This window comes from Salvelinus namaycush, chromosome 8 (assembly GCF_016432855.1).
Source record: "Salvelinus namaycush isolate Seneca chromosome 8, SaNama_1.0, whole genome shotgun sequence".
Taxonomy (NCBI): domain Eukaryota; kingdom Metazoa; phylum Chordata; class Actinopteri; order Salmoniformes; family Salmonidae; genus Salvelinus; species Salvelinus namaycush.
Window position 1 is genome coordinate 10087869 of NC_052314.1, and position 17063 is coordinate 10104931.

Below are 17063 nucleotides of genomic sequence, written 5' to 3' on the forward strand. Positions count from 1 at the left end.
TTAAGAGATTCCTAAAGATTGGAAAGCTGCCGCAGTCATCCCCCTCTTCGAAAGGGGTGACACTCTAGACCCAAACTGTTCCATACCTATATCCATCCTGCCTTGCCTTTATAAAGTCTTCAAAAGCCAAGTTAACAAACAGATCACTGACCATTTAGAATCCCACCGTACCTTCTCCGCTGTGCAATCCGGTTTCCGAGCTGGTCACGGGTGCACCTCAGCCACGTTCAAGGTACTAAACGATATCATAACCGCCATCGATAAAAGACAGTACTGTGCAGCTGTCTTCATCCACCTGGCCAAATCTTTCGACTCTGTCAATCCCGTATTCTTATCGGCAGACTCAACAGCCTTGGTTTCTCAAATGACTACCTCGCCTGGTTCACCAACTACTTCTCTGATAGATTTCAGTGTGTCAAATCGGAGGGCCTGTTGTCCGGACCTCTGGCACTCTCTATGGGGGAACCACAGGGTTCAATTCTCGGGCCAACTCTTTTCTCTGTATATATCAACAACGTCGCTCTTGCTGCGGGTGATTCCTTGATCAACCTCTACGCAGACGACACCTTTCTGTATACATCTGGCCCTTCTTTGGACACTGTGTTAACTAACCTCCAGACGAGCTTCAATGCCATACAACTCTCCTTCTGTGGCCTCCAACTGCTCTTAAACGCTAGTAAAACTAAATGCATGCTTTTCAACTGATCGCTGCCCGCATCCGCCCACCCGAGTAGCATCACTACTCTGGACGGTTCTGACTTAGAATATGTGGACAACTACAAATACCTAGGTGTTTGGCTAGACTGTAAACTCTCCTTCCAGACTCATATTACGCATCTTCAATTCTAAATTAAATCTAGAATCAGCTTCCTATTTCGCAAAAAAGCATCCTTCACTCATGCTGCCAAACATACCCTCGTAAAACTGACTATCCTACCGATCCTCGACTTCAGCGATGTCATTTACAATAGCCTCCAACACTCTACTCAGCAAACTGGATGCAGTCTATCACAGTGCAATCCATTTTGTCACCAAAGCCCCATATACCACCCACCACTGCGACCTGTATGCTCTCGTTGCTGGCCCTCGCTACATATTCGTCGCCAGACCCACTGGCTCCAGGTAATCTATAAGTATTTGCTAGGTAAAGCGCTGCCTTATCTCAGCTCACTGGTCCCCATAACAACACCCACCCGTAGTACGCGCTCCAGCAGGTATATCTCACTGGTCAGCCCCAAAGCCAAGACCTACTTTGGCCGCCTTTCCTTCCAGTTCTCTGATGCCAATGACGGGAACAAATTGCAAAAATCGCTGAAGTTGGAGACATATCTCCTTCACTAACTTTAAGCATCAGCTATCTGAGCAGCTTACCGATCGCTGCAGCTGTACACAGCCCATCTGTAAATAGTCCATCCTACTACCTACCTCATCCCCATATTGTTTTAATTGACTGTACTTTTGTTTATCCCACGTGTAACTCTATGTTGTTGTTTTTGTCGCACTGCTTTGCTTTATCTTGGCCAGGTCGCAGTTGTAAATGAGAACTTGTTCTCAACTGGCCTACCTGGTTAAATAAAGGTGAAATAAAAAATAAATAAAAATAAAGCCTTTTTAAGTGATTGAGGAAGGCCAGCTCTTTCATAACATGTGATCATAAAGTCATCAACCAACCCTTCCAACTCTTAATACAACAAAGCAAATCAAACAAAGTCAAACAAAAAGTATGTCATAACTTTCGAATTCAGTACAGTTTGAAAAACAGGAGAGAATGAAGACCCTCTCTCTCGGTCTCTCTCTAAGCCATCAAGTCTGTGGAGGAATTTGCGTCTGTTGTTTAAGGTATGCACATGGGTTTTACAGGAGTCAGGCGTATGGAAAGGATCAGGGGGATGATGTCTTCTTAAGCGATAAAGACTTCCAGAAACTGCAGGTGGAGACTGACTGACTGACTGACTGGTTCTGGGTCTGGGTCTAGGCATCAGGGTATAGACGCTGAGATCACCGTGTCTGATTCCACTCCATTGACAGACCTCACATGGTTCTGGTTTAACGACGCTTAGCTCATTCGGAGTCCTGCTGACTTTGACCCAAATGTTAAGGGCGTATATGCCGGGGAATGCATACACATGGAGAACACCATGAGGGACATGGGGTTGTTGAGATGTCGGGAACATCCTGAGAAAATACTGTAGGTCTATGGAACTGTTCATGTTCAAGCCCATAGAACGGACCACTGGACACATAACATGGGGACACTGCTTTGGGCATGTTGACATCTGCTGTGCCGTGAGTCTTTCCTCTTGCCAGTCAGTTGGCACAAAACACAGGGCACAAGCAAGGGGATGATGTATAAGAAATGATTTACACATCCACACAGTACAGAATCCCCTTGAGGCAAAAGTAGTACTAGTCTCCATTTGCATGACACTCGAGTGCAAGACATAACTATGGTCTTATATCCACACACACCGTCAATGTGCCTCCCACCTTCACCCCCATCCATAATGACATCACCGGCTCCACACGCGCCCATCTGGTTGATCCAGTCCAGAGCTCTTCCCGTTGGCGTCACTTTTCTCGCCCTGTCTACCAGCCTGGAATAACAGTGTGCTTTGCATCGGAATGTCAGATGCGAGGAGGGGGGCGCCCTCCCAAAATGTGGATTATCTCATCCCTTGTTGCCTCTGCTCCATATTTGTGATTCTTTTCCATTGTGCCGGCTTACCCTATCACCTGGAATGTCCACATCAGCAACATAGGCCGTATATTGGCATTCTGTGTGGACTGTCTCCAGACCCTCCAATTGTATGTGCTTTACAGACAGTGTACAGAAGGATAATGTATGGACTCCAGCCCCTCCACATATCGGCATTCTCTATGGAATATCTCCAGCCCCTCCAAGTGTATTTTCTGTACAGACAGTGTACAGCAGGATAATGTATGGATTTCTCTGGTAAAGAGATTAACTTTTTAAATGCCAGTGTTTTGTTCTGAGATTAGATTAGGAATTGAGTTCAATGGATTATTGATATAATTTCAAAGCAAAAGAGAACAAAGAGATGATATTATGTCTTATGCATGTTTGTGCACACAAGCCCTAATTGGACACCCAAGCAATAACAACACACTGTACAGCAATGAGCACACACGCACACACACATTTGTTTTACTATCCTTGTGGGGACCCAACAGTTGATTCCCTTTCAAACTCCTATTTTCCTAACCCCTAACCTTAACCCTTAACTTAACCCTAACCCTAACTCCTAACCTTAAAGTTAACCCCTAACCCCTAACCCTAATTCTAACCCTTAACCTTATCCTATCCTTAACCCTAACCTTATCCCTAATGTCCCCACTAGTCAGAATGTCTTTGTTTTACCCACGGATGCGTGGTCACGCATGACTCCAACACCATCATCAAGTTTGCTGACAATACAACGGTGGTAAGCCTGATCACCGATGGCAACGAGTCAGTTTACAGGGATGAGGTCAGAGATTTAGCAGTGTGGTGCCAGGATAACAACTTCTCCCTCAACTTCATTAAGACCAAGGAGCAGATCATGGAGTGTAGGAGAAAGAGGGGAGAGCACGCCCCCATCAACAAGGCTGTTGTGGAGCGGTTTGAGAGCTTCAGGTTCCTTGGTGTCCACATCACTAAGGACTTAACATGGTCCACACACATCTGTACAGTCCTAAAGAGGGTATGGCAGCGCATCTTCCCACTCAGGAGGCTGAAAAGATTTGGCATGGGCTCTCGGATCCTCAAAAAGTTATACAATTAAACCATCGTGAGCATCTTGACTGGATGCATCGACGTTTGGTATGACAAATGAACAGCCCTTGACCAATAGACTGTTCACTCTGCTACCGACAGGCAAACGGTACCGGAGTGTCGGCTCTCGGACCAACAGGCTTCGAGACAGCTTCTACCCCCAAGCCATAAGACTGCTAAATAGTCAATTAATGGTACCTGAACTATCGCTATTTTGCACTGACCCTATTCACACTCACAAGACTATATATACGCACCATATACACATTCACTAGACTATATATACACACCATATACACACTCACAAGACTATATATACACACCATATACACACTCACTAGACGATATATACACACCATATACTGTATACACACTCACCCACACACACTACATTGACACTCCCACACAAACCCACACACATTCACTACATACGCACAAACAAACATAACACACACACGCATACCGACACAACACAAACACACATACATACACATTACACACGCACACACACTTTTACAGTCATCATATGCTGCTGCTACTCTGTCCTTCTTTTACTCTTATTACTATCTCTTTTGATGCCTAGTCACTTAACACTGCCTTCATATGCATACAGTATCTACCTCAAATACCTCGTACCTCTGCACAGTGATCTGGTACTGATACTCCCTGTATATAGCTCCACAGTGATCTGGTACTGGTACTCCCCGTATATAGCTCCACAGTGATCCGGTACTGATACTCCCTGTATATAGCTCCACAGTGATCTGGTACTGGTACTCCCTGTATATAGCTCCACAGTGATCTGGTACTGGTACTCCCTGTATATAGCTCCACAGTGATCTGGTACTGGTACTCCCCGTATATAGCTCCACAGTGATCCGGTACTGGTACTCCCTGTATATAGCTCCACAGTGATCTGGTACTGGTACTCCCCGTATATAGCTCCACAGTGATCTGGTACTGATACTCCCTGTATATAGCTCCACATTGATCTGGTACTGATACTCCCTGTATATAGCTCCACAGTGATCCGGTACTGGTCCTCCCCGTATATAGCTCCACATTGATCTGGTACTGATACTCCCTGTATATAGCTCCACAGTGATCTGGTACTGATACTCCCTGTATATAGCTCCACAGTGATCTGGTACTGGTACTCCCTGTATATAGCTCCACAGTGATCTGGTACTGATACTCCCTGTATATAGCTCCACAGTGATCCGGTACTGATACTCCCTGTATATAGCTCCACAGTGATCTGGTACTGATACTCCCCGTATATAGCTCCACAGTGATCCGGTACTGGTACTCCCCGTATATAGCTCCACAGTGATCTGGTACTGATACTCCCCGTATATAGCTCCACAGTGATCTGGTACTGGTACTCCCCGTATATAGCTCCACAGTGATCTGGTACTGGTACTCCCTGTATATAGCTCCACATTGATCTGGTACTGGTACTCCCTGTATATAGCTCCACATTGATCTGGTACTGGTACTCCCTGTATATAGCTCCACATTGATCTGGTACTGATACTCCCTGTATATAGCTCCACATTGATATGGTACTGGTACTCCCCGTATATAGCTCCACAGTGATCTGGTACTGGTACTCCCTGTATATAGCTCCACAGTGATCTGGTACTGGTACTCCCCGTATATAGCTCCACAGTGATCTGGTACTGGTACTCCCTGTATATAGCTCCACAGTGATCTGGTACTGGTACTCCCCGTATATAGCTCCACAGTGATCTGGTACTGATACTCCCTGTATATAGCTCCACATTGATCTGGTACTGGTACTCCCTGTATATAGCTCCACATTGATCTGGTACTGGTACTCCCCGTATATAGCTCCACATTGATCTGGTACTGATACTCCCTGTATATAGCTCCACATTGATCTGGTACTGGTACTCCCTGTATATAGCTCCACATTGATCTGGTACTGGTACTCCCCGTATATAGCTCCACATTGATCTGGTACTGGTACTCCCTGTATATAGCTCCACATTGATATGGTACTGGTACTCCCTGTATATAGCTCCACATTGATATGGTACTGGTACTCCCCGTATATAGCTCCACATTGATCTGGTACTGATACTCCCTGTATATAGCTCCACATTGATATGGTACTGGTACTCCCTGTATATAGCTCCACATTGATATGGTACTGGTACTCCCTGTATATAGCTCCACATTGATATGGTACTGGTACTCCCTGTATATAGCTCCACAGTGATCTGGTACTGGTACTCCCCGTATATAGCTCCACAGTGATCTGGTACTGGTACTCCCTGTATATAGCTCCACATTGATATGGTACTGGTACTCCCTGTATATAGCTCCACATTGATATGGTACTGGTACTCCCTGTATATAGCTCCACATTGATATGGTACTGGTACTCCCCGTATATAGCTCCACAGTGATCTGGTACTGGTACTCCCTGTATATTGCTCCATTCTTGTGGGTTTAATTTTATTCCTCTTGTATTACTATTTTATTTTTAAACTATGCATTGTTGGGAAGGGCTCGTAAGCATTTCACAGTAAAGTCTACACCAGTTGTATTCAGCACGTGACATACAATTGGATTTGATTTGACAGACACAGGATAGGCCGTCATTATAAAAATAATTTGTCCTTAACTGACTTGCTTAGTTAAATAAAGGTTAAATAAAAAAATAAATAAAAAAATTTAACAGACACAGGGTCACAAGGGTCACAATCAAAAACTCATATTATTGAAATGTGGGAGTTTAAGGCTGTGTATCTATTAGAGGATATTCCCATCGACAAGCAATTATGCCACAAAATTAAGTTGAAGCTCTCACAATTATCTGCTTTCCCTCTCCCTTCTTACCCAGTTTAAAGCTATTCTGATTTAATAACACCAAAACATGCCACTGAGAAACCCATAGCAGAAAACGAGCCTACACCGCCCTCTGCTGTTTATTCAGTAATATGACCATACTCAGAAAACAGAAAAATACTTTTAACAGTAGAATCCATAGCCAGCAGTGGCGATAGAACAATCTTCAGTAGGAATGAGCCTGTGTGCTTTAAACTGACAGCTGGGAAGATGATGAGGTTTCATTGTGATTTGTGCACAAACTGTTATTTATCTGGGTATTGTGTCTGATTACTTCAGTGCAGCACAAAGTGTGTATATTTCAAATATTTAAATATTACATTTCAAGACATTAGACTGCAGAGGCAGAAGACAAATTTAAGTTATTCATTAACATGACTGTGAAGTGCAATGATTATATTGTATTTTATTTCATTGTATTACTTGTATTATTTTAATGATTACTTCATTGGCAAAGTGGGCAAACTTAGACAGGAAATGCCAACAATGAACAGTGAGCCATCATATTCATGCATAAAAAAAACAAATAATTAAAGAAAAGCATTGCAAGTTTTAATTTTGTAAAGTTAGTGTCGGAGCGATGGGAAAATTATTGTTATCGATCAATAATAACAAATCTCCTGGCATTGACAACTTAGATGGAAAGCTACTGAGGATGGTGGCTGACTCTATAGCCACTCCTATCTGACATATCTTTACTCTGAGCCTAGAGGAAAGTCTTTGTCCTCAGGCCTGGAGGGAAGCCAAAGTAATTCCACTACCCAAGAGTGCAAAGCGGCCTTTACTGGTTCTAACAGCAGATCTATAAGCTTGCTGCCAGCTCTTAGCAAATTGTTGGAAAAAATTGTATTTAACCAAATATAATGCTATTTCTCTGTAAACAAATTAACAACAGACTTTCAGCATGCTTATAGAGAAGGGCACTCAACATGCACTGCACCTACACAAATGACTGATGATTGGTTGAAAGAAATTGATAATAAGAAGTTTGTGTGAGCTGTACTGTTAGATTTCAGTGCAGCCTTTGATAATATTGACCATAACCTGTTGTCACGTTCTGACCATAGTTCTTGTGTGTTTTACTTGTTTTAGTGTTGGTCAGGACGTGAGCTGGGTGGGCATTCTATGTTGTGTGTCTAGTTTGTCCATTTCTATGTATGCCTGATATGGTTCTCAATCAGAGGCAGGTGTTTGTCATTGTCTCTGATTGGGAACCATATTTAGGTGGCTTGTTTTGTATTGGGGTTTGTGGGTGGTTGTTTCCTGTCTCTGTGCTCTGCATCAGATAGGACTGTTTTCGGTTTTCACATTTATTGTTTTGTTGCTTGTAGTGTTCACGTTATTATCTTTATTAAATCATGTTGAACACTAGCCGCGCTGCGTTTTGGTCCTCTCCTTCATCCCAGGAAGAAAGCCGTTACAAGGCCTTATTTCTCTGTTGTCTAAAATCTAAATAAATTGAAGAAGAAAAAAACTGTGCTGAATAGATGACATGAATAGCAATCCTTACACTTACCATTAATACCTTTAAGTTGTGCTTCAGTGAGCAGGGCGATGTAGGCAGTAGTTTTCCCACCACACCAGAATATCCCTGTATCCTCCCCAGTCAGATTGGTGATGGTCATTGTGAAGACTCTCTCTCTTCTCTTGTCTTGTCAGACACAAAAAAATCGACCTTGTTCATTCGATTCTTTTCTAGATTGTAAATCTATATTGTATTTACAGATGAAGTGACCATCTTCTTTGCAGAAATACTTGATTCTGTCCTTATGGTCATTTGGATACTTGCAGCTGATGGTAGCGTTTCCTCCCAGATAAGCAGTCTCTGTGAATGATCTCCTCCAGCAGTTATCTGTCAATGGAAACAACCTCAGCCTTTATTAATAACCTCAGTCTTTCCTTTCACCCTTAGTTGACTGACCGCCGTGACTAGTTATTCTCATCACACAGGGAATTCGACTGTCACAATAATTTTGTTAAATTAAAGTGAAAGTCACTCACCTTCCTTTACTTCCAGCTCCACCTTAGTCCTACAGTAAGTTGACGACGTGTCTGGTGTGTCCGCATCATAGTAGTAGCATCCTTCATCTCTATAATTCAGTTTTTCGATGACCACCGTGAAGAGTTTACTATCAGTGTCTTTCAGAGAGAATATATCATTGTTCTCCCAGGTGTTCTTTGTCTCACTGCTAATTTTCTCTTCACAACTCTGGCTGCACTTCTTACAGAAATATTTCTGGTTGCTGTTATATGCGTCTGGGTATTTACAGTTGAAGATGGCAGTTCCTCCTGAGTATCCTTCCACTTTAAGGCAGCTCACACAACCTGAGATTGACATTTACATTTAAATCCTGCGCTGGCACCAGTTCTACATTATGAAGGAGGAAGACACAGCTCTGCATCCTGTGCTGGCACCAGTTCTACATTATGAAGGAGGAAGACACAGCGCTGCATCCTGCGCTGAAACCAGTTCTACATTATGAAGGAGGAAGACACAGCGCTGCATCCTGTGCATCCTGTGCTGAAACCAGTTCTACATTATGAAGGAGGAAGACACAGCTCTGCATCCTGCGCTGGCACCAGTTCTACATTATGAAGGAGGAAGACACAGCTCTGCATCCTGCGCATCCTGTGCTGAAACCAGTTCTACATTATGAAGGAGGAAGACACAGCTCTGCATCCTGCGCTGGCACCAGTTCTACATTATGAAGGAGGAAGACACAGCTCTGCATCCTGCGCTGAAACCAGTTCTACATTATGAAGGAGGAAGACACAGCTCTGCATCCTGCGCTGAAACCAGTTCTACATTATGAAGGAGGAAGACACAGCGCTGCATCCTGTGCTGGCACCAGTTCTACATTATGAAGGAGGAAGACACAGCGCTGCATCCTGCGCTGGCACCAGTTCTACATTATGAAGGAGGAAGACACAGCTCTGCATCCTGCGCTGAAACCAGTTCTACATTATGAAGGAGGAAGACACAGCTCTGCATCCTGCGCTGAAACCAGTTCTACATTATGAAGGAGGAAGACACAGCGCTGCATCCTGTGCTGGCACCAGTTCTACATTATGAAGGAGGAAGACATAGCTCTGCATCCTGCGCTGAAACCAGTTCTACATTATGAAGGAGGAAGACACAGCTCTGCATCCTGCGCATCCTGCGCTGAAACCAGTTCTACATTATGAAGGAGGAAGACACAGCTCTGCATCCTGCGCATCCTGCGCTGAAACCAGTTCTACATTATGAAGGAGGAAGACACAGCGCTGCATCCTGCGCTGAAACCAGTTCTACATTATGAAGGAGGAAGACATAGCTCTGCATCCTGTGCTGGCACCAGTTCTACATTATGAAGGAGGAAGACACAGCGCTGCATCCTGTGCTGGCACCAGTTCATTTAGCAAGCGGTCTTATACAGTCACTGCATTCAACTAAGGTAGATAAAACTACCCCATATCACAGTCTTAGGAAGTAAACACTTTCCTAAATAATGCACCTATCAATATTGAGATGAGACATTTTAAAACAGAAGTGGCATCATATTATCCAAAACAAATTGGTAGTCCAAACTCTAGAGTAAATGTTTTTATATGAAGACTAACTAGGTTTTATTACATTGTTATAGAGTGCTATAACAAGCTTATTACCTGTCATGAAGGAGAGGATGGTGAATATCAGTAGGTTCCTCATCTTGTAGATTCTGCGGCTCAGCTTCTCTCGGACACAGTGAGAGTGAGAGACTCAGTAATGTCTGGTTGGTCCAGCTGTCTCGAGATGTAGTTCCTGATATACTGTAATGCTATGTATTCAACTCTTGATCTCTACTCTCTTTCTCTCTTTGCACTGGTACATTCGAACAAACTATGTACCTTCCTCCTTCTGCATCTCTCTCTCTCTCTCTCCATTTCTATACTTGTTTCAACACTCCTACCACATCTTCTTTTTGACAATCGTTCCCGCTTCCTCCTTATGGAGCCTAAAATAAAGGCCATGAAGCAGCTTGGCTGTTGAACTTCAATATTGGATATGGTGAATCCATCCTCTCTCAAGTTTTCCCCTTTTCAGCATGGTATCCTTTAAAAACTTACTTGGTTAACCATGTGTGGTTTGAAGAGCATTTTCATGAATCTTTTTTATGTCTATCTGAAATATCTTTGACTCAACCTCATGAACTGAATCGAGTTGACTGTACAAAGAGCCATTAGCTCGTTTACAGTGGAGCTACGTTTTAAGCGGTTTAGGCCTACTCCAATTCACTCTGAAGCCTATCCATTATGCCTTCTGTTTTGATGGGATGTTTAGCATTATTTATTTTGCGACTTCCTGTATTACTAAGATGTTAATAGTCACACTACTGAGAGCCCTTTGAAGCTGTAAAATAGAGGAAACAGTATTGTCATCTTTTCCATCTCTCCTCATGTAATGTAATTTGCCTACATGAGAGCTCTCCTCTCTCTGTCCCTCTCCCTCTCTTTCTCTGAGAATCCACCCAATGGCTGGGTTTATTGCGAACAAGCTTTACATGGAAACGAGAATTATGGGTACATTTATTTATTTTATTTAACCTTTATTTAACTAGGCAGGTCAGTTAAGAACAAATTCTCATTTACAATGACAGCCTACCCAGGCCAAACCCTCCCCTAACACGGACGATGCTGGGCCAGTTGTGCGCCGCTCTATGGGACTCCCGATCACGGCCGGTTGTGATACAGCCAGGATCGAACCAGGGTCTGTAGTGATGCCTCCAGCACTGAGATGCAGAGCCTTAGACCGCTGCGCCAGTCATGCGTCATACAGGGGGATAGGACAAGGGAAGGAGAGTGATGGTGTATTGCATCAGATGACCTGGCCTCCACAATCTCCCGACCTCAACCTAATTGAGATGGTTTGGGATGAGTTGGATCGCAAAGTGAAGGAAAAGCAGCCAACAAGTGCTCAGCATATGTGGGAACTCCTTCAAGACTGTTGAAAAAGCATTCCAGGTGAATACCTCATGAAGCTGGTTGCGAGAATGCCAAGAGTGTGCAAAGCTGTCATCAAGGCAATAGGTGGCTACATTGAAGAATCTCAAATATATGTTGATTTGTTTCACACTTTTTTTTGGTTACTACATGATTCCATATGTGTTATTTATTTCTACAATACATTTCTACAATGTAGAAAATAGTACAAATAAAGAAGAGTAGGTGTGTCCGAACTTTTGACTGGTACTGTATATCTCTCGCATGGAAATGTCCCACTCCTCAAGATGGACAATTAAGGTTTCCAAATTCTTACAAGCATCTTTCTTCTGGCCAAAAACACATATAGGGGTGGGTAATTCCAGTCCTTGAGGGCCTGATTGGTGTCACAGTTTTGCGGCAGCCCCAGCTAACACCTGACTCCAATAATCACCTAATCATGATCTTCAGTTTAGAATGCAATTTTGGCATGTAACTACATAGTTCAGCCCTCCAGTTCGTTGCTATAAAAATGCTATAAAAAAAAGCTATAAAATGTTTTGTAGCAATTATTAGACATAGGTTACAAAACTTCGTTCAAATAAAGTGTTTTACCAAAAAAACCTGTAGCATATTAGCCTACCTAACTTACTCTACAATATGTCGAGCCTCCTTTAATTTGGCAAACTATGTTCCACCTTAAAAAAAAATCCTCCACCGGGTTGTCTCGCTCTGCCGCAGTCCTGTCACTGCCGGACTTCCACTGTTTTGAATTTGACTCATGAGAGAAACTTAGCCCATAGGAATTTAGATTTTTAAAGCATAAGAAACGCAATGCAAATCTTGTAAGGCACAATTTGCCGACCCAATACAGAAGGCCTCGACACCTAATTGCAATGGCCGTTTCCTACAGCAGTTGTTAGGACAACACGGGTAAAACTGCGTAACGTTATATGCTACGTTTTGTAGAAGCTGGCGACATTAACGTTATTAATTAAGACTTCCAGAATATGGTATATTAGGCAACACTTTATTTTGTGCGGGTGATAATAACTGCTGTGTGATGCTACATTGTTTATTATTGTCTGAATTGGTTGTTACACAGGTAGCCTAGAGGTAAACACTTCCAATGCATTCTGCTCTGAGTCTTTCAAGCTCTAGCCCGTGACGCGCAGTCTGTCAACATGAACTTTGATCCTCCTTAACTGTGTCTCATTTCACAATTTAAGCTACTTACTAACGTTATATGTCGGTGTCGCTTTGTTGAGAGGAAATTTCTATGCAATTTTGACAGGATGACGGAAAAAGCAGCGACGCCTATGCTTTTGCTTCACCCGTCCAGGGGACTAATCGATGAAAAGTTCTGTTTAATCGTCCAAAATCTGTCGCAAATTCAAGATATCACCTTGCACGCGCTGATCCACTCAGATGATGGCGATTACTGGGAGGCCTTTGGCCACTATGTTAGTGATGCTACAGGACTTGTAAATGGTAGGCTACTTGTATTTAATGTCACACATTTTCATTGAAGTTTGTTTGTACCGTTATCAATAATTTTAAGAGTTCAATTCATATTTAAAACCCTCTCACATAAACTACCCAAATATCTTTACAGTTGCCAATGATTCAAGTTTAGGAGGGACATATGATGGCGTGGAACCCATGGGACTGTTGTGGAGCATGAGACCAGTACCTGGCAGTAGAATTGGACTCAGGTAAACTGAAACTCCACCCTAAAAATTATACATTGATAAAGTTGTAATTTTGTCATCAAAGGCCACCAGTTGAATTATAAACAATGTCTTGTAATTTTAGGTTGAGGAAGAAAGAGGTCCACACTCCCATGGTGGTGCACATCTCTGTGTACAGGGGACACATGAGTCAGGGGTTCAGAGAGCAGGTGGCCCTGGCGAGTGTCGTCACAGAGCGCTGGTACATGGCCCCTGGAGTCCGCAGGGTCGACATCACAGAGGGAGGGGTCACAGGGACCCTATTCCTGCCACCAGGTATGTCATAGTTTTTAGCTACATACACCTCACGTTCAATAATTACAATTAAAATCATCCAAAGATATGATTTAGATATGATTATCATAAGAGGAGTGCATATAGCCCAGGTCTGAACAGACCATGTTGTGTTGGAAGGACCCGGGCCCTTCCCTGCCCTGTTGGATCTGTGGGGTGGGGGTGGCGGTCTGGTGGAGTATCGCTCTGCCCTCCTGTCGTCGCATGGCTTTGTCTGTCTGGCCCTGGAGTACATGACACCCCGGACCTCTGGGGGCTCAACCTCTCATGTGGGGAACGAATACTTTGAGGTACCAGTATATGTTACTAGACCACTGCATTTTTGCTGATCTGCACTGTCATATTTAGTGTCATAGGTGCCTCAAATGACAGTGATCAACTGATATATAGCATATATTTTACTTTCACAAGGTGATATGCTCTGTATATGGTGTATTCTTATTCAGGAAGGAAGCTATAAGCTCTAGGTAATGAAACCCACAAAGCTCATCCAAAGGTTCGTTCACCTTGTCTGTGCAACCAATCCCTTGCGCAACCAACACATTCAACTGTTATTTGTAGGAACTGACATTGGATTTTGTTCTTATCTTAATAGTGTGTTGTAAAATGTGTCATTGGGTTACGTTTGTTGAAGTATGAACCTTAAAGAAAACGTGACGAGACAACTAGACCTATTTCCTACAATAAAAAAAATATGAGAAACGTATGCACTCACTACTGTAAGTCGCTCTGGATAAGAGCTCTGCTAAATTACTAAAATGTAACCTTCTCCCACTTTTATGGTACTTACATTAATATTTAATAAAGTTATTACTACAGTAATAAAGAAACAGAATATCCTGTGTCAAAATATGACTGCTGTGGTAACAATTTAAAATCAAGTTTTGTACGACAGTCTTAGTAAGTGGCCTTGCACGAGCCTTGGTTTGTGCGAGCCGGAACGACTCATAGGGCAGGAGCCTACTATATCTCCTGTTTCTGTAGCGTGATACACCCCCTTGACGGGACGCTAGTCTATCGCAGGGCCTTACCCCCAATCTATCTCCTTATCTCCTTAATGCTGAGGGCCAAGCAGGGACGCATCGGTTACCATTTTTACAGTTATTGGTATGACTTGGCCGGGGATCGAACTCCCAACCTTCCATTCTCAGGGCGGACACACTAACCACAATTGTAGTTCATATGAAATGTTCTATTTTTCACTCTAGGCTGCGTTCACCGTTCTCAAACAGCACCCTCAGGTGTGTGGGGACAGGATAGCGATACTGGGCCTGTCCTTTGGGACCTCAGTGGCTTTGGGGATGGCCGTGTACTCCACTGTGATTCAGGTAGGAGAGTGCTCATACCGCACTGGCAGAATAATGTGGAGATGTGTGTATATATTTGTGTTTTTGTCTGTGTGTGTTTGTATTTTGGTGTCTTATACTGTTGGTCCTCTATCAGCCCAGGTGTTTGGTATGTGTGAGTGGCAGTCATGTCCAGCCGGTGAAAGGCTCACTCTCTGATGTCTTCAGTGAGATTAATAAGTATGTGTATTATCACGTGTTTAAAGATGTGTATACATTTGTGCTTCCACTTTGATCCTCTAATAATAATTCAATATAACTTACTCGTCTGTGTGTTTAATTTCCTAGAAACGTCCGTAACACTCGCTATGATGAGGAGAATCGAGTGATCTGGCGGGATCTGCTTCTACCCATTCCAACTGATCCAAACAAGAAAGTGGATGTGGGTTTAAATCAAACTGGATTTTACCCTGATTTTAACCTATACCCTCATTGTACTCACTTTATAGCTGTTCTCCCTTGTCTGTTTTGACTTTATAAGGAATGTAGCATTGTCTATCCTAATGGTTTACTGTTGTGTCCTGTTTAGGTGGGGCAGCTGAAATGTCCTGTTCTAATGATTGTGGGTGAGGATGACCAAAACTGGCCTGCCACTGAGTCAGCAGAGGACGTGAGTACAGTTTTTAACAATGCTTGGATTGCTGCAGAAATATATATTATTAAAGTGGTTCTACTGTAATTTTTTACAGTATGTTTTTGATGCCCAACACTGATGTAGAACTGACAGAGTTCTTGTGCCTCCTCAGATGAAGCAGATGATGGAGAAAGCAGGGAACAGTCACCTGCTGACCACTCTGTCCTACCCTGGAGCTGGTCACCTGATTGAACCGCCGTATAGTCCTCATATCCGTGCCAGCAACTTCATGGTGGCTGGGACAAAACAAAAGTGTAATTTAACGTTGGTTGTGTGTGTGGTGTGTTTGTGTCCTTGTTATTATCAGAAACAGTTTGACAGTATCTTATTTTCTGTTTTGGGGATGTGTAATTTTCCACTGCTAATCGACAATACAACACACATTATCACAGTGATATGGTTGCAATGACTCATTTGTCTGGTAATATGTGAAGAACTCTCGTCACACATTCTGTTTGTTTTGCCTGGAGATAGACAAATTACTCCCCGTTAATGTTTTACGAGGCAATAAATACAATTGAAATCAAGTACATTACATACTGTCAGTCTGAACATTTAAAAGTAATGGCTGTTTCCATGGCTGTTTCTAGCAAACATATAGAAATGGGTTGTGTGAAGCAGTGGAATAATCACACTTGTTCTCTTCTTGTTTGATGCTTCCCCTCCTGATTTGATTGCAGTGGTGGTTCTTTGGGGAGGAGAGACAGCGCCACACGGTCACGCACAGGAAGACTCCTGGAAGAAGATCCTTTCTTTTCTGGAGGAGCACCTATATCGAAGCACAGATGTGACCTCACCGTCAAATCTGTGACCAGGCCAGAGACACAGACATTTTATTGAAAAAATTGTAATTATGACGTATCTTAATTCTCATCAGAGATGTGATGAAAAATAATTATGTTGACACAAGTGTGCGTGGGATTAAACCACATAACTCAACGAGCCGATGTCCCAATCCAAATGTTGTCGTTCCTTTTCTCCTGGTTTTGGTGATCTACACGAGCCATAACGTTCAAAGATCGAGAAGATCTCTCAGTTGGTGCATTGTTTCAAATGTTTCATTCAGTTTTTCATTTAAATTAAATAGACCTTGTCACTGCTTTCTTTCCCGTTTTACTGCTGTCACAAGCAATATTGCATCTAAACCTGATAACTTTTACTACTGTGCATTTCTACTTTTAAAAAGGCGCTATTACTAATAGGTTGTATAAAATTCCTGTAAAATTGTCATCCTTGAATAAAGGAAAGCGTTTGAAAATGTAAGAACTCACCCCATTCCTTTTTTTCATGGTCAGTTTCTATCTGAATATCAAATCATTTCTGGATAACAGTTAAGTACCTTACTGGGATTGTTTCCTTTTGACCATTTTAATATAAAACAAAGGCGCTATTCTCATTCACAAAATATCAAGAGGTTCTCGAGAGGTATCGATTCTCAAGCGACACTATTGTAATGTAAATTTACAAAATGA

At 42.8% G+C, this 17063-nt stretch overlaps 1 protein-coding gene across 2 annotated transcripts; it reads left to right on the plus strand.

Annotated features, from left to right (window-relative positions):
- The first annotated feature begins 12331 nt into the window (after positions 1-12331).
- LOC120052376 (bile acid-CoA:amino acid N-acyltransferase-like) lies at positions 12332-16854 on the plus strand. Of its 2 annotated transcripts, XM_038999241.1 has the most exons (11): positions 12332-12520; positions 12882-13078; positions 13203-13302; positions 13403-13593; positions 13732-13901; positions 14820-14939; positions 15055-15137; positions 15246-15339; positions 15487-15567; positions 15704-15845; positions 16272-16854. In XM_038999241.1, the coding sequence occupies exons 2-11, from the start codon at positions 12883-12885 to the stop codon at positions 16400-16402; spliced, it is 1308 nt and encodes a 435-aa protein (XP_038855169.1). In that variant the 5' UTR covers positions 12332-12520; position 12882; the 3' UTR covers positions 16403-16854. The 2 variants fall into 2 exon arrangements, with proteins under 2 accessions (XP_038855169.1, XP_038855168.1); XM_038999240.1 differs by lacking the exon at positions 12332-12520 and having other exon boundaries at positions 12612-13078.
- The last annotated feature ends 209 nt before the right edge of the window (positions 16855-17063 follow it).

Excerpts from the sequence above, each read along its gene's own strand:
- LOC120052376 (XM_038999241.1), top strand. The coding sequence starts at position 12,883 with ATGACGGAAAAAGCAGCGACGCCTATGCTTTTGCTTCACCCGTCCAGG. Across the intron at positions 15,340-15,486 it reads ATCCAAACAAGAAAGTGGAT|GTGGGGCAGCTGAAATGTCC; the intron begins GTGGGTTTAAAT and ends TGTCCTGTTTAG. Across the intron at positions 15,846-16,271 it reads GGCTGGGACAAAACAAAAGT|TGGTGGTTCTTTGGGGAGGA; the intron begins GTAATTTAACGT and ends ATTTGATTGCAG.